This window comes from Mastomys coucha, unplaced genomic scaffold, assembly GCF_008632895.1.
Source record: "Mastomys coucha isolate ucsf_1 unplaced genomic scaffold, UCSF_Mcou_1 pScaffold16, whole genome shotgun sequence".
In the NCBI taxonomy this organism is placed as follows: domain Eukaryota; kingdom Metazoa; phylum Chordata; class Mammalia; order Rodentia; family Muridae; genus Mastomys; species Mastomys coucha.
In genome coordinates this window covers 17,777,885-17,801,528 of record NW_022196898.1, presented here as the reverse complement: position 1 = coordinate 17,801,528, position 23,644 = coordinate 17,777,885, and the positions used below count along the sequence as shown (strand labels likewise).

Sequence of the window (23,644 nt, the reverse complement as noted above, 5' to 3'; positions counted from 1 at the left end):
ATATATATATATATATATATATATATATTCATATACATTCTATGAGTCAGTTAATGTAAAACATTTTATGTGCAAACTAACTAAATAAAACTTTCATTTGTATAATATAGCTCTATAATATAGGTCTATAAAGGGGGGATGCCAAAGTTTTAAGTAGAAGTATTACACAATGCACCATTCAACTCATATTAATAATAGTATTGAGCCACTGAGTTCCATGGATCAATTTTCTGATAAGATAAAATTAATAGTGTATTTCATGGAGAAAGAAGCTCGGAAATATGGGAAAGTGGCTCTTTTTGCACATTCAAGTCTGTGATGACACAGCAGATATGTACAAAGTCCTGTGGTGAATAAATTGACTATCTCATCTTCCTTCCAAGTAACAACTGCTAATATCTATAAAAAAGTACTATTTCTGGTACTAGGTTCTGGAAAAGTCTACCCTAGAAGATGTGGTGGCAGTTAGATTTTATTAATAAGAAAATATTTCAAGTTTCCATATAAGTAATAAAAAGAAATCCAAGTATCTCCCTTAAGTTACTAGTATGTATGTTACAAGAACTGTCAATCATGCCTAGGGAATTATACAGACTCTGGGCAGGTATACAAGCTGTAAGGTTTGCTCAGTTTCGTGATGATCACTGTGTCCCAGTGCCCTAGTGTGATAGTGAAATAATAAAGTGAAAAACAAATAAAGTAGAAATAAAGTTTCACAGTGAAATAAGGGAGTCATGTTCTGGCTCCTGTAAGCAGCAGGCAGTGTGGAAACAAAGTTTTACAGTAGCAAGCAGCAGCTTCAGCCATGTGGCTAAGTGCTTTCTGAGAAGCACTAAGAAGCTGTGTTTCAGAGATAGCCAAGGATATGTTGTAAAAACAAAGCTTTGGTGGTCAGAATGTTGAGACAGAATGATCAGGCCATTCTGACTAAGCTAAGTAAAGACAAAACAAGAAAGAACTGATCTTGAAAGAACCCCCACAATCCCTCCCTGTGGTAAATTTCGAAAGAAACCACAAATTGTCACCCTGACCTTGCTGACTACAATCCCCCTACCACCTAGTTACTCAGCCCCTTCCCAGGGACTTTTCAAGGCCAGGTGCAGAGCTGGATAGGGAAAATTGGCTGACTAAGCCAAGAACAGTTCCCTGAGCAAGCCAACCAATGCCTGATGAGATCCTTCGTCCTGTGTTCTACCAACCAGAGTAAGCCAGCTAGCCCTGTTGCAGAAATCTGCCCTCTGTAAAGTACAAGAGATGTGTGCTTTCTGAGTTCGAGGTTGCCTGTCCCTGCGAGGATGAGCAATAAACCTCATGTTGCTGCAGCGATCTGTTGTCCATCTATGTTCTGTGGGTTGAACTAAGATTACAACAGTAGCAGGGCACACAATAGGTCCTCAGAGACTTGTAGAAAGAGTGTGGAATTAACAAGGTGGGTTTAATCAGGATGTGAGTAACTCTGTCTTCTTATCCCACCACAGACATCTCAGTTATAATAGCCAAGCCTAGAGAACCCAGGGACCAAATGATTTCCAAAGAAAGTAGCTATGAGCATGGAAAGCATCCAGTCTCCCCACATCCCACTTCTCTTTGGACCCTAGCACCTTCTTCATGAGATCTGGTGAAGTCTGGTGCAATGTTAATGAGGGCTTGGTGTGCACGTAAGACAAAGAGCCACCATCTTCTGTCACTTAAGCTGCAGGGATAAGACCATGGCAGTAACCGTGTTTATTGAAGGCACGGTACTTGGTGACTGGTGTTCTGCCACTCACATATAGGCCTTGATAGTAGCTTCCAGATATGAAAGGCATTTTCATTATATTAGGAGAGTAAACAAGTCAGTGATCAATGAAGTCACACTTTTGTACATCAGTCACTATTTAAGGGTTAGCAGTTTAAATTTTTTTATTTATTTCTTGTTTCTTAAATATCTGTTTTAAGTTTAAAATTGTATTATTAACAATCACAATGATTATTTTATTTTATTTATATGGGCTTTTGCCTGCATGGATATATGTCTGTGAATCACATCCATGCCTAGTACCTGTGGAAGCCAGAAGAAGACATCATATCCCTCCAGGACTCATCCCATGTCCTCTCAAATATGGCCCCTGCTTTCTTAATTATTATTGGTATATGTATGCTTATCCATAAATATTCACATGCAGCCTGTTAAGTCAGTTTAGTATTGCTTGTACTTACATGATTTTGGGATGACCATTAGAGTCTCGTCTCTAGGGGAGACTAATTCTCCATCTTTCAGCTGTCATAACTTGCCTGTAGTCCTTTGTCTAGAGATGAGGCCCCATGAGAAGTTCATCTTCCATATTCACATGTCTATTGGTGTTGTTATTGTTCATTTCTTCTTTGAGTGGCCATATTGTTGAAGTAACATAGCTTTATTGTTATATCTAGGAGATAAAAATCTCACAGCAGAATTCCTGATCCTTTGGCTCTTAATACTCTTGTGCTCCCCTGCTTCTTCCACCACAGTGCTCCCCTGCTTCTTCCACCACAGTGCTCCCCTGCTTCTTCCACCACAGTGCTCCCCTGCTTCTTCCACCTCAGTGCTCCCCTGCTTCTTCCACCACAGTGCTCCCCTGCTTCTTCCACCTCAGTGCTCCCTGAGCCTTGAAGTTTTTTAAACCCCAAACCTAAACAGCTTGCTCATATTTTAAAGCCTGCCAGAGGAAAAAATATCTTCAAATGATAAAGTTCAGAAATCTTGGGGGAAAGAATCTGTATTGTCTGTGAGTATTCAAAGACTTAACGGGAAATGTGTGAAGACATTTTTATACAAAATATCTTTTTGCACACTGTCATACATTGTTATTTATTATCAAAATAATTTCTGAAACTTTGCGAATTAATTTTCTATCAGTCAGATTTCAAGAGAACTGTGTCTGCTCTCTCTATATAAGAATCTTCCCTGCCAGGCAGTGGTGGCTCATACCTTTAATCCCAGCACTTAGAAGGCAGAGGTAGGCGGATTTCTGAGTTCGAGGCCAGCCTGGTCTATGGAGTGAGTTACAGGACAGCCAGGGCTACACAGAGAAACACTTGAAAAAACAAAAAACAAAAAGCAAAAAGAACCCTCCCCTATTTCATATGGTTGTTCTATTCTCTGTGCTGTTGGGGGGGGGGGGGGGGGGGGAGTCTCAGACACAGGGTTGAAGAAGAAATTTGGATACTGAAACACTAAGACTCAAGGGGCCTAAATCTGTAAAAGCTGGATACAAGCCTATAACTTGCCCCTGACCTGGAAAATTTGGGTTATTAAATTATTAAACATACACAAGGCTTGCATTCTCTACCATTAAAACACTTGAAATTATATTGGAAAGGGTCACTGAAAAGCCTCTTTTAGGACCCGGTATGCTTTTCCCCCTGAGTGGGCATTGCTTGGCTGCAAATCCCTTTAGTCACCAGATTCCTCCTGGTGTACTTAAAGTCTAGATATTAGAGTTCCAAAACGAGTAATAATCCCAAGTGATGTAAGACTAGCTGTATCTCTGACTTCAGGGGCATTGTTGACGTTTGGAGTGTTTGGAAAGCTTTGGAGAATCTATTGAATCCATGAATGTTTAGAGACTCTTGCTAAAAGCCAGGGCCACTATAACAATGCTCATCATCAAAAGAGCTGACTGCCCCTTTCTCCAGGACAAATGAGACACTAGGACCTTCAGGTGGCCTAAACCCTTTTTCTCTGAACTGGCTCAGAACTGTAATCCTCCTGTTGTAGTCCTCCTGCTTGGGACTGAGGTGACCCCTTGGAATGAGGTGATACCTTGGACCTGGGCTTTCTGCAGCTGCTGGGGTGGAGATAACCCCTCATTCCCACGCACAAGGGTCTCATAGTCTACTGGAAAGAGAACAATCTGCAACTCCTCCACGACGTGTGAAGTATGGTCTCTCAGGAGATGCCCACTCATGCAGACACAAAGACTAAAATTTTGTTTCATTCCCAGAAAGTCAAAGGCTTGGGTAAGAACAACACTAAAATACAGGCTTAATAATGTACACTTATTGTAATGTAGAGATCACACACGCATATGCACACATACATACACATGTTCATTCTAGGACAAGCCGATTCTGATGGGTTAGTTTGGAGAATCTCAGTCAGTACCAAGTCAAAAACTCCCTCCCTGTAGTGTACAAGTTTTCAACAATGCTATGGAAATGAGATAAGCGCACTGAATATTATCAAGAACAGATTCAACCATTTTTTGAGAACCTCGGGGGGAGGGGAGAGCGCATTCTGTGCTGAGTTTTACAGACAGCGTGCCACTTAATCTTCATAGCAATCCCAACCACCTGTGAGGCGGGTGAAGAAGGACTTCTCAAGTGATGTCTTAGACTCAAGGAAACAGTGGGGACCCCTATTTTAGTCACATGGTTTTATCAGACCAGAGTCTCAGTCCCTGTACCACACTGCCTCTTACAGGCAGGAAGGTGGCATGACACCTACCCAGAGGAAGTGGCCAAGGCTAGAAGGGCAAGAGGATCTTGGCAACCAAGTCAAGCCAAATGGGATTAAACACTGCTAAAACCTCAGCGTTTTCTGCCTTTGTCTGAATGAATACATGCTATCGACTTCTGTGCAGGTTACCAGCCTCAGAGTCTGTGTCCTACTAGACAAATCACAAATCCTTTAGAACTGAGAACCACAGGTAGGGTACCTTCACATGAAAGTCTGACAAATAAAACGTGCATAGCATCACCACTGTTGTTCTTGCAAAACAATGCATAGAAAACTTAGAAAACTTAACTTTCTTCTCACTTTGACATCTACCATTTCATTCCCCAACTACAGTTGCTATTCAAACTCCTTATTTCTAAACCCAAACTTTCCAGTTACCACATGATACACTTCAGTATGAGGGCACTTAATATGCAAATTGCTAACATAACTTAATATTATCTCCCCTCCTGTTGCTCTTTAATTTGGCACTGAATAGCTGATGTTTGAGATTTTAATCAAAGAGCACGGAATAAGGCAATTTATAAAATCAAATGGGTTTTTTTTTTCAACTGTTTCATTCACTGTTTAGAGCTATCAAATCGTAGTCTTACAAATGCATTAGCTGATTGCTACCCCTCCTGCTTGAGCATGCCTAAATGAAGGCTTGCTTTCAAGCAGTGTGAAATGATAGAAGATGGAAGTGAGCAAGCTCTGGCCCAGTACATAACCCAAGGGTAGCTACCCATCTTTCAAGTTTCATTTCCATCTTCTGCAAAATGTAGATAATTGTGTCTCCTTCACATGGACACTGAGAGGACCGAATGAGGTAACCCATGAGAAATATTAGCCAAGAGCCAGGGATGCAACCAATCTTCAGTTCTTCTAAAGCAGAAGTTGACAGCTCATGCCTGAACACGCCTGCTGTTACATATTTTTAAAGCAGACACATTCTGGGATCTGTATTAACCACTGTGTTCTGCCAAAACAATGAACAGAAGCACTCAGAAGAGCCGTTCTCAAGTCTGTGGGAGGATTCGGTTTGGATCAAGGAACTGGTTTCCTATGTGATGCACAGCTGGGACAGATAGTAACTGAAGCTGTGACAGTGTGTGGGTGCAGAGCAGCTGATACAGCTCCAGAGACAAGACAAGCCAGTCAAGAAAACGGATGATGGCCTAGGCAGTAACAACAAGAGTTTCGGCAAACTACAAGAGAAGCACAAGTCAGGCCTAGGGGCTCTCCCACAGGGCAATGGCATTGGGCTTCTGCTGAAGGTTTGCAAAAGTAAGAAAGGGATACTACAATGTGCCTGACGGTTTCCAGCACCAAAGCTCTCAGTGATTTTGTTGGTCATTTGTGGAACCTGCTGCCGTTAAGACAGATTTACTTTGTGTTAAACCAGGGGCCATTCTATGCCTTGTATAAAATTGAGCCCAACTCATAGACAGGGAAACCAAGCCTCCAATGTGGGCTTCCTGAGAGCGGTAGAGGGCTGTGTATTTGGCAGGTTTCTCAAAGTAAATCAGACTAATTTTCTATTTTGTTTTTATGTGGGCTGCAAGCCCCAAAAGACCCTGCTGCAGTGATGATCATGGAATATAAAAGAACATTTATCCAGTTATATTGATTTCAAGCCACTAAGCACAGATTTTTTTTTTTAATTATGCCTTGTAGGATAGGGATATAGCTCAGTGGTAGAATACTCGTAGACCTTCATAGGCCTGATGCCCAGCATTGAGAGAATACAATTAAGTCTTGGATATTTGCCTTCCTGACTGCCTGGCATCTTGGAAACAGTTCAACATCTAATATTGCTCATGTCTTACATTTTGTGTATATCTCTTTTGTCTTATTTTGTACAGTTGGTGTCACATGATGAACATCACTAATATCAACGTCATCAATATAATCAATGGCCTCTATTAGAACTCTGAGCAGGCTCTGCTTGCTTTCTGATAGTGGATTGCAATAACGACTTTTTGGAAAACATGTTTGACTCTTATGTTTTGTACAAGTTTAGAAATTTCTTTGTTCCTCAACCCACATAGCTGAGAGATGACAGCAGAGTAACTATCAGGTCAGATACATCTTATGAAAAAGCCAGTTGACAGGGGAAAGTTTGGACAACAGAAGCTCCCTGTTAGAAAAAGATTCAGGGAGCTCAGGAGATTGGGTGGTTTAGAGGACTCAGCACCAGGAGCAGACACAGATAAACTGGATGAGTCACCAGCCCAGGAGAACAATCATTTACTGAAGTGTTTACCCAAAACACTTGAGGTGATAGGATTGAAGGAGCAGGGCAGTAAGAGGCTAGGATGCATTTTAAGATTTCAACAACTCTCAAAGACTGAAGAACACACACACACACACACACACACACACACACACACACACACACACACACGCACACACACACACACACACACACACACACACACACACACACACAGCGAGTCACCAGACTCAGCGTGGCAGCCTTAATTGAGACCTTTAGAGCAGCAGTTCTCAACCTTCTGCATGCTGCGACCCTTTAATATACTTCCTCATGTCGTGGTGACCCCCGATCATAAACTTATCTTCGTTGTTACTTCATAACTGTGATTTTGCTACTGTAAATAGTTTTGAAGCTAGAGGGTTGCTGGAGGGGTCGCGACCCACAGATTGAGAAGCAGGCTACAATACAGGGGCAGTTTGAATCTGAATCCCTAACTCACAGACAAAAATGATTTCTGAAATCGAGTTTCATAGACTCTTCACAATCATTTAATTGCATTTTCTATTGCAAAGGCATCCTAAGAGCTCAGTTTTCACTTTCTTTTTTACTCATAAACCAAGCTCTGCCCAACTCGGAGGCCCAGCATTTTCCAGTGTGGTTCACAGGCGCCCTCTAGTGACTGGGAGGCCGGTGACAGGGAGCCCTTTCTCAAAATGACCAGTTGTTGGGTCAGTTAAAAATAGATCTACCTCTTCTACTTTCACAGCTGTAAACCCAGCCTTTTCTTTCTTCTAAAAACAAACTAAACTAACAACAACAACAACAACAACAACAACAACAAAACCCAACTCATATCTGCATTAAACTATCAGGTAATAATGCCAAGCCATGCAGTCTTCTGAATAGATTGCAAAGAAAGTAACTTTGGTCTGATCTCATTATGTGACTGAAAAAATATGACAGCAAATTATAGGAGGAATATTTTTAATAATATACTTTACATAATTACCTCTTCCCAACTTTTTATATCATTTCGGTGACTATTTATAAATAAACAAATCACAGTGGCGAAACTCGCTGATTTAAAAGAGCCAAATGACGACCCACACACACACACACACACACAAACACATTTAGTGCTTATAAAACACAGGCTTGTAGCAGATGCCTTCATTCCATAACCCCATTCTGGAGAATTTTTAAACGGCTGACCGATTTCAGTGTGCAAAACCATATGTTCCCCTTTCAAAACTTCTTAATGGTTGACATCACTTAAAACTCTGGACTTCGGGAGAGCAGCACTTATCTACATCTGTCCTGCATCTACAGGAGCAGCAGGTTTCCCCAAGCCCAGTGGGCAGTCCTTTCAGGAACGGCCTGTGTAACCCATTTAGCCGCCGACACACTCAATCCATTTCAGCAATGTCTGTCTGTGATCAACTTTTCCTGCCCAAAGTTCTCTTTCTAATCCTAATAACGAAGCTGACTCTCAAACCAGACGAGTATCACCTAAGCACATACCAGCGAAAACACACCATAAGAAATGAGTGAGGGGGCGCACCCACATCGCACAAAATTCCCTCTCAGTGGACGCAGTGAGTTCACCTTTGGCTTATGAATCTTGTCTTAGTCTTACCATGTCAAGAGCCTCACTGTGCGCTCCCATGTAGCAAATAAGCAACACAACCCCCTCCACAACCCCCTGCACACACACCTTCACAAACCACCTCAAGATCTTTTCTTAGAACCAGAGCCTGGGCTATCAATACGCAGTGCAATGCCAGTCCAAGCAAGCCGCCAGAAGACACTCACGGGTGTGCTGCTGTCGGAGAAGGTGTTCATGCTGACAGAGCTGCTCAGCTTGTCTGAAGAGACAGAAGGTGGGGATGGGCTCCTCTTCTCCAGGGGGTCCTGCCTCTGCAAGTACTCTCGCCATGCTCGCTGAATGCTGCAGAAAAACCCAGCAATATGTCACGGCCAGCCTTCACCCACACACTCCGAAAGGCACGGGGGCGGGGATTGGTTTTAGAGATAGAGAAACTGGAAGATAGATTGTGCTCAAAGAAAAAGGCACTTGGGCTTTAGCTCCATTTTGGCCACCAAGACTGGATTTTAAAATGAAAGAAAACAAAGCAAAACAGCAACAGAACCAATTGGATCACCTTTCTCAGACTTAACTGTGCAAACTCAGCCTTAAAACTCAAATTTAGTCAGGGGAGAAAAGAATGCACATCAGTCAAAGTCAAACTGGCTCATACACTAAATTTTTTTTTTTTGTGTGTGTGTGTGTCTGTGTTTTAATTTCTCATCTTTGAGAAAAAATAGACAAGTGGGTGATTACATATTTATTCATCCAATGCATGATTTTAGAGGTTCCATGGATAGGCTCTGGACAGAGACCACAGAGCACATTTCTGGAATTCTACTCACACAGACCTCAAGGGGTCGGGGGTTGGGGAGGTGGGGGTTGGCATTCACAACACTGGGCAGTGTGTCTGCATGGCCAGATTCTGTGGTCTGGTGGCCTTGATATGGGGACAAGACTACAAGAACATTACAGTCATTTACTTAACATACTGTAGAAGGGACACAGGTAGTAAAGAAACTCCCAAAAGCGTCCTGTGCTATTTAAGACACTAAAGTAATGGATAATTAGGGGATATTCTGTTTGGTTTTGTTTGTTTTTTTGGTTTGGTTTTGTTTTTTTGTTTTTGGTTGTTAGTTTTTGTTTTTGTTTTGAGACTGGGTTTCTCCGTGTAGCTCTGGCTGCCCTGGAACTCACTTAGTAAACCAGGTTGATCTTGAACTCAGAGATCTGCCTGCCTCTGTGTCCTAAACCAAAGGCATGCATTTCCACACCAAGCTTTTGGGTTTGGGGCTTTGTTGTTGTTGTTGTTGTTGTTGTTGTTGTTGTTGTTGAACCTGTGGTTAATATCAGGGAAAAAAAACTTTCTAAAACATAGGTGTCTTTCCTGCTCCTGTGTGGAAGTTACAGAACTTTTCATGGACCATTGGCTCCAACCTCAGGCTTTAATATCTGAGTTCATGGGTAGTTACTGAGCATACTGAAGAGGTTCTTTGGCATTTTGATGTACATACCAACTGCGAGGACTCAGTATTATAAGATAATAAAATATGTGCATCCTTCGCTACCTCTGTTCAATTCCTAGAAACACCAGGCCTTCCTCTCTTCTTCCATACAAACTGATTCAATAAAGTTACTGGCATGTGAACAAACCGATGCCTCTTCCTCTAAGACCATCAATTCTCAGTAGCCAGGGGATATAAAGAGCAAGCTATGTCATCATATTATTGAACTTGAATTAATTAAGGCTTTATGAGTTATAATACTCAAGGAAAATTCCAGAAAGCAATGCCTTGGATCCAGAGGCCAATTCCCTGAAACAATGATGCTTAAGCATAGCAGCTTATGCTTAGAGGCCAGATTTCTCTTCTTGTTTTATGTTCTTTGTGGGTTTGTGTAGAATTCTCAAGAAAGATTTTTAAGGGATGTGGTGCTTTGAATAGGAATGGCTCCCATAGGCATGTGCATGTTCATACACACACACACACACACACACACACACACACACACACACACACATTATATATTGTATTACCAAGGAGTAGCACTATTAGGAGGTGTGGTCTCGCTGGAAGAAGTGTGTCATCGGGGGTGGGGGGTGCTTTGAGGTTTAAATATTCAAGTCAGGCTCAGTGTCTCTCTCTCCTGTCTTCCTGCTGCCTGCCAATCCAGATGAAGAGTTTTTGGTACCTTCTCCAGCACCCTGTCTACCTGCACACTGCCATGCTTCCTACAATGATGATAATGGACTGAACCTCTGAACCTGTAAGCCAGCCCCGATGAGATGCTTCCCTTTATTAGAGTTCCTGTGTGCGGTGCCTCTTCCCAGCACTAGGAACTATAAGACAAGGGCTGTCCACACACAGCTGAGTCCTTCCTTCCACAGGCACTGACACTTTCTAGTGATAATTGCTCACTGTTTTATTGCCTGCTTCTTGAACAAAATGTACCCTTGTTGATTTTTTCTTGGGTTTAAGGTTTTAAACATAATTTTAAAGTCCTACAGATGGCTGTGGATCTCGCCGTTTCCTCTGGGGCACCCTTTATTAGAGCGCTGAAAACTTTTGGATATTCGTGAACCACATGATCTGAAGTTCAGGGGTGGGGGTCTTCCAGAACTCAGCTGACACTTCAGGAGCACTCTGGATAAACCTAGTCATTTAGGTCTCAAAAGATGGCCTATTTAAAAAAAACAAAAAAAAACAAAAACTGAGAGTTTATAAGACTCTAAGGCATTCTTCCCTACCATTTGTTCCAAGCAAGCAAGCAAGCAAGCAAACAAACAAAAAACTACTTTTATCATTCAGAAAATAAAGAAAATGTACTTTTTGAAGCTTATTACACTTTAGCATGTTGAACACCAGGGGGCGATGTAGCTCTTTAGCGACTCAAACAAAGTGGAACAAGCCCAAAGTAAGGAACTTTGTTAAACATCCCCCTTCCCTCTTAATTCCATGGAACCCAGAGGGCAACATACTAATTTTTTTTTTACATCAAAGATTAAGAAAGCAGAATTCTTAAGAAAGAATTCATTTCTTTTAAGTGGACAGATATATTCTTCCATTGTAAAATACTATAGCAACATTGACTATCTTTTGAATTGTATGAATATACACACACAGTAAAGAATTTCATTTTTTAAAATGTGTATTAAAACATTTCTATGCCCTCTTAATTTATTAACACATTTTATTTTTGAACACCTGATGTATAGCTATTATGTACATCAGAAACAGCTATATGTAGCTGAAAGCATATTATTCTTGATCTTAATAATTAAAGTTTTAAAGACTACATTGCAGATTAGATAATGCCATTAAACTTACTTCAGAGGTTAAAAATAACAGGCCATTTATGTCATATTATACTATTATACTAATTTATGACACTATTTTTTTAACGGTCTCTGGACCTGAGAGAAGTGTTCTTATCCAACACTACTCATTGTCGTTATACCTCCAGCATGGCCTTCAAACATGTGTGTTCTAATATTAAGCATCACTAATACTATCTGCAATTTCTGGAAGAGGGGATTAGAAGAGAACCAAGTCACTTCTCACCCACTAGTCACAGGCACCATGCTAAGTTTCTCATGCTAACTTTACTATAATTCCAACTCGGGAGTCTCTCTTATGGATGCAAAGTATGTTCTAGACAGGCTGCCTTGACATTTTTATTTTTAAAATTAAGCAATGACATCATATAATGTATTTAAAATTGGTTGAAATCTGGGAGTGAATATCATTTACTCCTAAGTGACTTGTAACAGAAGCTGAACATCCTTTGAAGTCACTTTTTGGCCCTCAGTTCTTATTTCACCCTTTTCGTGTGATTCGCTGCTTCTGCCTTAATCAGTTTATTTCCATCTGTTTGAGAGCAGGGGCTGACAGTGGTGACCATCCTCATTGCCACCAGCTAGCCTGACAGCTGCGAGTAGAGGAGAAAGCTTCCGTAGGAGGGCTGAGAAGCTCAGGGAAGGTTTTGAGTAGTGTGGGGCTTTGAAATGGGTCTCAGAGGGTGGATTTGAGGTAGCAGAAAAGACATGAAAAAGAGGGTAAATATCAGACAGAAGGCCATGGCAAAGGGGGTGAAGCTAGAGGGCTGTGAGGACAGCTCCCTCGCAGTTTGGACAATGTGGGTCTTAATTCTGTAATGCTCTTTTCATTAGGAAGAGAATTCTTCTGATATGTGGCATGTAGGAAGCGAGGAGTCCAACCCAGAGGAATGTTCCCTCAAGACAGTATAAAACACTGAAAAACAAGCCCATCAGACTGTGTCATTTCCTCAGCAAGTCCAATTTCCTCCCACGAGACTAAAAATCCTGGAGCAATGATCACTCACATATATACATCACTGTCTTGGTCGCTCCAGTATAATGATGAGTAGCTCATTAACAAATGTATTTTTCTAATACTATGTTGTAAAAATAGCTTAAAGAAAACGTTGTATCTCACGAGGAAGTGTGTTTGGCCTGATAGATGTTCTTGCCTGGTTTTACTTCTCATTAGCTGTGGCCTTAAGCAAAATGCTAAACAGTTTAGCCTACATTTTGTTCTTCCACAATAAGAGCATAATAATAAATTCTTTCTAATTATTTCAAGAGGTCAACTGATGAGATGTGCACACACCCCATTTAGCCTGACACCTGACAAACAGGCTATTATTATTACTTAAGAAAACAAAAGACATAACATTTTCAGGTTGTGTGCAAATCATATGTGCTATTCTGGATTCCTGGAAATACCACAGGCTTTGCTTTGAGGACAACGTAGGCATATAAATATGTTTGGAAAAAATACATGTGTGTAAGGAAGATACGAGGCTAAACATTTTTCTCTGATGCTCTCCCAGAAGGGTCATTAAGATCCTAGAGAAAGGACCCAAGGAGATGAAAGGGTTTGCAACCCCTTAAGAGGAACAAAAATAACAATCAACCAGTTCCCCCAGAGCTCCCAGGGACTAAACCACCAACCAAAGAGTACACATGGAGGGACCCATGGCTCCAGTCACATATGTAGCAGAGGATGATCTTGTTGGGCATCAATGGGAGGAGAGGCCATTGATCCTGTAAAGGCTCGATGCCCCAATGTAGGGGAATGCCAGGCCAGGGAAGTGGGAGTGGGTGGATTGGTGAGCAGGGGGAGGAGAGAGGGGATGGGGGTTTTCAGAGGGGAAACCAGGAAAGGAGATAATATTTGAAATGTAAATAAATAAAATACCTAATAAAAAAAAGATCCTGTTAGAATGTTTTAAGGAGTGCAGTGCTAGACAGAGGTTTCCAGGGTTCCTAATGCCATATGGTAGGTGAGAGCTGGACTGGGGTTTGAATCTAAATTGCTCAGTTCCCAAGTTTGTTCTCTGCAGCATCCCACCCCTACATATCTCCCATAACTACACTTTGGGCTGTAGTCATGTTTTAGTTGGTGTGATAAAATATGGACCAAATGCAACTTTGGGAGAAAGAGATTTATTTATTTTGGCTTATGGCAAAATATATATATATGACATCATTGAGAGAAATCGGAACAGGAGCTCAAGGCAGGCACCTGGAAGCAAGAACTGAAGCAGAGAACATGGAGGCTACCACTTACTAAGTTGTTTCTCCTGGCTTCTTCTGTTTGATTTTTATAACTCAAAACCACCTGCCAATGTGTGGCACCAACAGACATCGAACTGGGTCAAGAATCTAGTCAATAAAATGATCCCACAGGTCACTCTGATGAAGGCAAGTCCTCCTCCATCTTCCCTCTTCTCAGTGACCCTAGGTGGGTCAGTTGATATAAACTAACTAGAACAACGAGGTAGATACAATGCTTTAACAATGTGATTCAGCCAAGCTTTTTATGAAATGTTTTCACAAATTCTGAAAGCTCAACAGGAGTCTTTTTCTCTCACAAGTTATTCAATTTTGTCAAAAATATTTGTAAATGAAAAAATGATTGATGTTCAATATATCCACATGTTATTCTATCAGAAAATATTGTCAAAGCATAAGTAATAGTTTAAATTAGGAGGATTTTTTAGATAGTGACTTATAAAGTGTTAACTGGCCCAGACATGAAGGATGATGTTCAGAGGACTGAGAGGTAGCTCGTTTTTTCCACAGGGCACCAACACTCATTTGTTGCCCACAGATCATTCTAGCCTGTGGTCAGAATACACTCAGCTTTCTTCCCCAAGCTGGGCTGGCATCCTTCATCTGGGTGCTTCCCTTCTCCTGATATGTGAGGAACCTACCTTTCATTTTCCCCAAATGCCTTCCATAAATTCTCTGTGGTCCTGACTTCTTTCCCCTCTTGACAGAGTCCATTGATCTTTCAAGTCTAAAACTCAGAATGACGTCTTACCAGGTGTGTTTGTGAGCCAAGTCACATAATCATGATCACACACACACACACACACACACACACTCTCACAGTTTTTGTCACCTGTTCGTGCCTCTGCTTCTTTCTTCTGGCTTTGCCCTACTGCATTGTGGTCTCCTTCTCAGTTTCTTTCAAATGCTTTCCTTCTCACAGTGCCTTGACTGTGAGAAGCCAATTGAAGGGATCTTGTGCTGCCCCACACTCCATGCTGGGGTTCACACTCACTGGACTACACAGGACAGGCTGCCCACACCAAAAGAAGTTCTCTTCTTGCTTGTCTCTTACATTTGGAGTTCTGTCTACCAAGGCCTCTCTCTCCACACTAGGTTTTCAGGTCTTATTGTTAGCCACGTAACCCCCTACACTGGAGCCTACAGTGCTTCTCCATCAGGGAGGAGAGAGAAGCCTTAGAAGGGTAGATTTTATGATAAAATGACCATTGCTTTTCTCTTTCATCTGCAAATGTTTAACAGTGTCACCACCAACAGAGGCCGGAAAACCTAAGACAAAGCCTGTGGCATTGGAGGGTGACCCTCAATGCTCAGACAAAGGCCACATTTATATCAGTTCTCTTTATGCCAGAACATTGTCCCTTGGGAAGCAAGAATGTGCCCTCTCCTGGGAAGATACCAATGTCTTGCAGGAAGGTTGTCATAAAAGACATCTGTAAAAAAGCAAGAGGCACAGCCAATGGAGAGGTGAAGTCTATATCATTGGTGAGGGCTTGTGGTAGATCCTGTAGTCCTATCCTCCAAGATTCCAAGCCTTCCAGCCACCGTAAAGGAGACAAAGGTCTAGAGGCCTGAATGCTGATCATTGGTGGGGGGACTTAGGCAGCTTCGGGGAGGTTAGCACAAGGGAGGTTAGCACAAGGGAGGTTAGCACAAGGGAGGGTAGGACAGTCTGCAGCAGAAAGAACAGTAGGAAGGGGAGAGAAGGAAGGTGGGAGTAGATAGGGTGAAGGTACCGATTATATGATCTGAGCTCCGTCTCTCTGTCTCTGTCTTCACCCTCCTTCTCTCTCACTCTGTCTATCTCTCTGTCTGTCTCTCTGTCTGTCTCTCTGTCTGTCTCTGTCTCTCTGTCTCTGTCTCTGTCTCTCTCTCTCTCTCTCTCTCTCTCCCTCTCTCCCTCTCTCTCCCTGTCTCTTTCTGTGTATGTGTGTGTAAGGGAGATGAGCAACCTGCCCAGGGAGTTAGGAATTTAATAACCAGATTAGACAGGACTCACTGAGCTGGAGTGAACTCTCTGATAGGACTCAAATTCCATTACTGGGCAAGATGAAGTTCTCGCCCCCATCCCCCTCCAGTGACTGGAAATGGGGCTCAGAGCTATTACAAGAGATAAAAGGCATTCATTTATACTTCACTGAGCTGAGACTCCTCCATCAGACCAGCAAACAGGAAGCCATAAAGCTGGCTGGACTCACAAACCCAGAGATGACTTTTCTCCAATTATTCCTCTTCTTAGCACCCATTCCTCTGTTTTGATATATTGGAGATGATAAAAAAAAAGGACCAGGTATATTCCTAACTTAATTCTACCATGAAGCACTCTCAGTTTCCCCACACAGCAGCTTCCCTTCACAGCACCTTTTCATTTAACAGTACTCATCTTAATGAGATTTCTAATAACCCAGTAACCTGTGCCTGCACCTCAGCACGCTCTGTGGTGAAAGGGACACTTGCTTGCAGAAAGCAGTTCAGGGGGCAGAGTCTTTCCAGTCAGGACGTCCTAGCAGGGTACTTGGTCCGTTCAGAAACTGTGTCTGACCTTATCATGAAGGGGAGGCGGGATGCTCGTACTGTGGAAATCTTAAGGATGTATATGGAAGGCACAGATTTGTAGTGGCGTGGATGGCTATTTTCTTCCCTCTGCAGGACATTATAAACCTGTCATTCCGTTCCTGTTTAAATTCCTTAAGACGTTTTGTTCAAAGCTGCACACCCTTAGGCATTCTTCTTCAGAGTGACTTCCTTCAGCTTCCCCACAAATGATACGTGGTTCTCAAGTTCAAACATATTTAAACGGAGGGTGTTAAAACATCTTAGAGTTTTAATGGGACTGGAAAGGAGAGAGGGGAAGAAGAATTGTGCACACCAGCATTGACGATTCTTATTTATGCCTCTGAGGGAGATTCTGAATGGGGAAGAATCCCAGAATGAGTTGTGAATGGAATACTCTGGGTAGGAGGATCTGAAAGCTCCTTTCCCTACTTAAAAATACCTTTAAAGGGTTAATAACTTGCTCTCCTATTTGCTTCCCTTTGGGGCTCACCAGCTTCGTTTTACTAATGTTGCTGTATAGTTATCAGCACTTCATTACGATAATCACGTATAACAGGAAGTGGGGGTCACGTGGGTCTTTCTTGGGTGGGGTTATGCAGCCGCATCACCCACTTCATGGGAGCAGGGAAGATAAGGGTCATTTCCCCCAATACTGGAGATGGGAATGGAAATAGGAAGAAAGGCTTTATAGAACAGTCTATGTACATGCAAGGCGATGTCTCCAACAGGGAGATGAAAGGATGAAGGCTGATACAAAGACTTGTGCTAGCCTTGAAAGGAAAAACAGTAACAGTAAGCTGGAATTCCAAAAAGTCCATCCCACCATGGTCAGTAATGGTGGGTGTGGGCCAAAGGTACCTTTGTTGCTCTTTAGGCCCTGGTTGAACCTGTAGCACACAGACATGAAATAAAGACATGTATAATTCTGTACTGCCGCGCTGCTCCAAGTTTGTTCCCAAGCACCCAGGCACACACCTGTACAACTAACTGCTTCCTGTAACTACGTGACAACTTACATTTTCACCTTTGACTCCAAGGGCTGTAGGCTGAGGGGATAGTTCTCAATGTTATTCTCCATATCCATGGCCAGCTGGTGACTAGAAAGAGAAAGAGAGTATCTATGTAGTTCAGTCTGGAAAGCCATTGTTCACAGTGATAATACTTTTAACTTACATGGGTTTTTAAAAGGTGATGTTGATTTATTAACAAAATCCTAAAAACGGGTGCTAAGGGGCCTCGCTCTGGAAACAAACCTTTGCCATCTCTGTTCTCTTTTCTACTTATCTCTGCAACTCAAACACTAAAGCTTGAAAACTGACCCTTTTGGATAAATAAAGAGGAAATGTGGGCCTTTTCCAGAGGGTTAGACCCATTGAAAAGAGTACACACCTTGCGATGGCTGCGTAGTTCCAGAGGACTTGTTTTAATCCCTTGCTGTCTTTTCCTTCTTATTTCTACCCCTGATTCATCCTCAAAGATACCACTACCAAGGCCCTTTGCCCTTTCCTCCTGTAAGCTCTTTCTGAGGTCACAATCACCACGGCCACAGCTTTTTGCAGACATGGTCCCTCCCTGTTTGCCTACTGGGCAGTATGAACACTATCCTTGGCTGAGTTTTGAAGGGTGAATAAGAAGTGAGAGTGACGCATAAAACAAAAATAGAAGTAGAAAATATCAAAGGCTATTTTCAAAAATAAAGGACAGTTTAGCAGAAGTGAGTGATAAATGGGAGGTATATAAAGAGATTATTTGGAATAAACAGGAACTGAAACAATTTTGTGGTCATAATGTAGCTGGGAAATCTAAAGCTTGGCGGAGTTCATCTCACACTGCAGAGAACTGCATGGGCACTGTGTCTTGCAACTCGCTCCCTGCAAGACACTGTCAGGAAGATCCGATATCAGGCTTGAGAGACTCCAATTCATAGTAGTTTAGAGGGTGGGACTTTCATAGCCCTGTTGGGGATCCTGGCTGGCTGTTATGTCAACTGGACACAAAGCTAGACTCATATGGGCAAAGGGAACCTCAACAGAGAATGCTTCCATCCTATTGGCCCATAGGCAAGATTAGGGGGGCATATTCTTGATTAATGCTTGATGTGGACGGGTCCAGCCCACTGCAGACAGTGCCATCCCTGGGCAGGTAGTCATGGAGATATAAGGAAGGTACCTGACCATGAGCCTGGAAATAAGACAGTAAACAGCATTCCTCTAGTTCTAGGGTCTCTGCTTCAGTCCCTGCTCCTAGGTTTTTGCCTTAAGTTCCTGCCTGATATCCCTCAATGATGGTTGGTTAACTGAGTTGAAAGTTGGTTTTAGTTCTTGCTTTGTCATAGCAATAGAAAAACAAACTAGGACATCAGCCATAGAGTGCATACAAGGGATGTGGTGTGTGTGTGTGTGTGTGTGTGGTTGGACCAAAAATGTATGTCATACTTTGATATTTTTGTGTGTCTAGGTTTTTTTTTTTTTAAAAAAGATTTATTTATTTATTATTTGTAAGTACACTGTAGCTGTCTTCAGATACCCCAGAAGAGGGCATCAGTTCTCATTATGGATAGTTGTGAGCCACCATGTGGTTGCTGGGATTTGAACTCAGGACCTTCGGAAGAGCAGTCAGTGCTCTTAACCACTGAGCCATCCCTCCAGCCCATGGCTAGGTTTTGTTAAAGGCCAGTGGTAACCCACCAAGCTGTAACAAGCCACCAGTGTATGGGGAGCTCCAGTATGAAACCTAACACTTCAGGCAAGCAAAGGATGTAGTGCAGGTAGTGTAGCGTAGTGTAGTGTAGAAGGATGTTTAAGACTGATGCAGGGATGAGCAGGGAATGTGAGGGAGCTACCCAAATTTATGCGAACCATGACTGAGAGAGCAGGAAAGAACAGACACATGTAGAGGAGGAAAGTGTCCTAGAGCTACCCCACTAGGGTCACATACATATTCCTTTCCTTCAGTGACAGTGAGAAAACATGACAAGGCAGATATGTTCTATATGGCCACAAGGTGGTGCCACGAGCCCAAAGTAGCTCTGCTATGGCTCAGCCTGATTGTTGATGGGTAAGAAACATTTTTTTTCTTTCTTATTCTGGGTCATTGGTATTCAGAATTTGCTGTCGATTCTTTATTATTCAGCTATGTGTGGGTCAGAAATAGTTCAACGCATGTGGCTGAAATGGTGAGAACACCAACCATAGCCCCTATTCTTTCAGTCTAGGTGGGTGTTATGCATGTGCATGTACATAATTGTGTGTGTGTGAGTTTTAAAGAGGAAACACAAATGAACCCAACCCAGAGTAGGTGAGCACAAAGACTCACTTCATGATCTTGCAATCTCATAGCACAGCAACCTTATAACAAGGGTGTTTAAAAATTTAAGTCTAGTAGGCATACCATTAATTACAAATTAGCAAATTGGCAAAGAGTACTTGCAATGCATGCAATGAGAAACATTTATTGGCTTAAACTGGCCAGTGCTAGTGCATCTCATCAGTATTTTTCTGTGGTTCATCAAGTAATTATATAGCAGCACAGGAACATAGAATGCCAAAGCCCCTACCAGAGACAGAGAGAGACCAGTTCAATAATTACAACTAAGAAAGGCACCTAGACTAAGGTCTTACTTAAGTTAATATGTAATTATCATAAATAATAGTCTCCCAAGAAGCCTTCTAATTAATAGCATTACTAACTACTTGTCTCTGGTTTTGGACACTTGCCAAGCTCTATTGTGACCGTGTGTGTGTGTGTGTGTGTGTGTGTGTGTGTGTGTGTATGTGTGTATGTGTGCACATGTATGCACATGTATACATATGAATATAAATGCCTTCAGCTGGTTTTACACAGTGTGGAGTTGTAGCTTCCCTGTCCTTCACACTGACTGTCTACCACAAAACGCCGTTGAGTGTTTGGGATAAATGTAATGTTCCAAAAGGGAATAACCAATCAACTGCTATGACACGATGATCACTTAGCTTACGGTCATTGTGAATTGTGGAGGTGATTTACATTGGCACCTAAGTCAGCTACAGCTGTAACAAAATGCCTCATCTGCTCACTGAAAGCACCCCAGGTTTTTCAATCAACTCTGACAGTTTTCAAGGACAGAGTCCTGCCTGGAAGCAGACCAGGAAAAATTTCCAACAATTTATGCAAATGTACGAAGAAATCCATTTAAATGTTGGGTCTGGCGCCCATAGCATTTGCTTCTCTCTGTCACTGACAACTAGGAAAAAGATGGTTTTACTTGAAACTCTTCCCTGCATGTGCCTGTCTATGTGCTTCGAAGGGAGCCAATTCCTATCCTTAGAGTACTCCACCCTCACCTGAGAACACATCAAACTACAACACAGGAAGGTCATTCACAGCTGAGTTTAGCTGTTCTGGGTCTCTGGATGGCACAAGGGAAATAGTAAACTGGTGTTGGGGCTGGGGAATAAGCCCACACATACTTCACTGTTGCTCATGTCTCCCTGAGAGACGAGAGCTGGGGAATTAACATGTTGGTGGTAGTGAGAGATTTAATATGGAGCTGTGGTCAATTAGGAAGGAAGAAAAAAACTTTTGGAGTTCATTTCCTACATTTGAATCAATAATGAAAAATGGATGCAGCCAGGTTGACTAAGTGTATGGTCTGAACATCACAGAGGCTCTGCCTCCTCAGAGAATATGGCTGCTTGGGGAGTTTGCTGAAGAACTGCAAAGACTGGGATGTATCTACAAACTGGTCCTCACCCCAGCTCCCCCTCAGAACCACCTGAAGGGAGCTCTTAGAGGCTGCTTCCAGGGCCCCAGATTCAATTTGTCTGCAGTAGGGCTTGAACCAGGACATTTTTATAACCTCTCTCTCTCTCTCTCTCTCTCTCTCTCTCTCTCTCTCTCTCTCTCTCTCTCTCTCTCTGACTCTAAATATTCAGGCAAGAGAAGTATGATGTAGCCCTAATGTCATTGTAACATCTGTAGAAAAAAATCTTTCTAGGATAAGCTAAAATCTTCATTACTGTTTACATATAGCCAGTAAAAGTGTTTCTAAGAAAAGATTTTTTAATATAAGTTTATTTTCAACTAATAAAGGAAATTTGGACATTTTAAGGTTGATAGGTGGCTCAGCTGTTAAAAATGCTTGACATGCTACCATGGAGCCTAGAAATCAGATCCCAGCACTCATGTGACAAAGCTCTTGTTTCCATTTAACAGTAACTACTACAGCACCTATTCCCCTATATTTCTCTGCCCCACAACATTCCCTTCCCAGTCCCTGGAAATTTCCATTCTATTTCTCCACTTTCATGAGATCAAATATTTTAAATTACACAGATGAGTGGTCTAAAGAGTTCCTTCAGTATCCAGGTTGCTTATTCAATACAATGTCTCCAAACTTATCTATATTATAAATAATGACAGGATTTTATTCTTCTATAGATGCATAATATTCCATTCTGTCTGTGTGCCACATTTTCTTTATCAGTCCACTGCCCCCGGGGCTGTCTCCAGGTCTTGGTTATTCTGAGTCATGCAGCAGTCGACATGAGAGTGCAGCATCTCTTGACAGACTGTATTCATTTCTCTCGGATATATATCTTGTAATGGGAATTAGGTCATAAGGAACTTCTACTGTTTAATTTTGAGGAAACCCCATGGTATTTTTCATAATGAATAAGTTTCTGCATTCTTATTTACTCATACTATGAGACCAGGCATAACAATAATACCCAAAATCAAATGTGTGTGTGACTCAGAAACTTCATCTAATCAACAGTGAGAAACCATCCTTCAGTAGATGACATGGCAAGGCCATGCACAACAGACATGGCAAAACCTGAGATGCCCTGTCCGAAGACCCATCCAGATGGAAAGGGAAGGGGGCTGGCAGGAAGCTGTCATCTTTTCTGGGTTATCTCATTTTATGTCATCAGGATCCTGGGACTTGGGTGGTTAAATGATGGATCCTGATTCACAAGGCAAGGGAAAGACAGAAAGAGAACCGGCTCCCAAGGTGTTCCACTTACAGGGATATTTTCCACATCTTGAGTGTTTTCACCTCTTCTCTCCTAGGGTGCTCTTTGTACCTGTCACCTCATTTCTTAGCCAAAATGTCTGCTTTGGTGTGGTTGCAGCTGGCATTTCAAAATGGTTGTCATCTGTTTTAATAACGTGGCTGCTTCTGCAAATCCTGTTCACTAATCCATGTTCTGCTTTCTGGAACAGAGGCATAACTTAGCTACTCCTTAGTGACCATCCCATGGAGCATTTAACACAAGCCATTATCCTTCTTCTGAAATTCCTTTACTTCTTCCCAAGCGACTCAGGCTTACTTCTTTGTGGTAGTATATGTGACTGGAGAGCTCTCTAGCTTGTCATTTACCTACTTTTGTATCCCCAGGAATGCTAACATTCTTTCCTGGTGCCCAGAACCATGCAAGACACCCATGCATGTTGCCAATACATGAGGACTCAGCTGATGGTTGCTGACATGAGGGCTCAGGAGACCTCCAGATCCAGCTTTCACTCTCCTCTTTACACACTAGCTGAGGATATGTAACTTAGATAAATTACTGAAACCTCTATGTGTCTCCTTTCTTATCTGTAAAAAAAGCCATAATCCTGCCTATGTCAAAGGTCATAATCAGAGTTGGATGAGTAATCACCTGTTAAGCCTTGACAATAGAGACTACATTGTAAGTCCCCAGTAAAGGATGGCTACTTTCTCTTCCTTTGTCTTGACAACATGTTTTTTTTTAATCAGCTAAACATATTAATGTTTTAGAATCCTTATAAAAATCACAAGCTAAAGTTAAATAAACCCTTGAAGCCTTTGACCTCAAGTTGAAGTCAGGATAGCATTCTCATGTATGCTAAATAGCATTCATTTTTAAATATGTGTAAAATAATTTATCTTTCTCTTTTGCCTTTTGTAGAGCAAATTTTTAATTTTATTTCTCTTGAAGTGCTATTTCAAATGCATACTCTATTAGTCTAATTTGTCCTTGCCTTGCATCAAAAAGTATGCTCACCTTCTGTGATTAAAAGCAGAGACAAAACAGGATTAAGTTTTAAGTTCTAGGACCTACTCAGCAGATTATCAGCTTAATCAGTAGAAATAGCCCCAACCTATCTACCTATATCTCAACTGGAACACATTTCTGAGCCCAAAGATACCATGAGCAACTGTCAAATTTACTTATTCCTTTTTGCCTTGTCCGAATTTGTTTTTCTTTCTTTTTTTTTTTTTTT

General features: G+C 41.9%; 1 protein-coding gene across 2 annotated transcripts in view; it reads right to left on the bottom strand.

Annotated features, from left to right (window-relative positions):
- The window catches only part of LOC116092976 (IQCJ-SCHIP1 readthrough transcript protein), a 764,408-nt gene that overhangs the window by 578,118 nt on the left and 162,646 nt on the right, over nucleotides 1–23,644 (bottom strand). The window contains exons 1-3 of one of the 2 annotated variants that reach the window (XM_031374059.1): nucleotides 17,804–17,916; nucleotides 17,431–17,511; nucleotides 8,490–8,625 (exon numbers count right to left, since the gene is read on the bottom strand). In XM_031374059.1, coding sequence (XP_031229919.1) covers nucleotides 8,490–8,625; nucleotides 17,431–17,498 — 204 coding nt within the window. In that variant the 5' untranslated portion in view covers nucleotides 17,499–17,511; nucleotides 17,804–17,916. Of the gene's footprint in view, nucleotides 1–8,489; nucleotides 8,626–17,430; nucleotides 17,512–17,803; nucleotides 17,917–23,644 lie in introns of those variants that run through there. The other variant, XM_031374058.1, reaches the window with a different exon arrangement.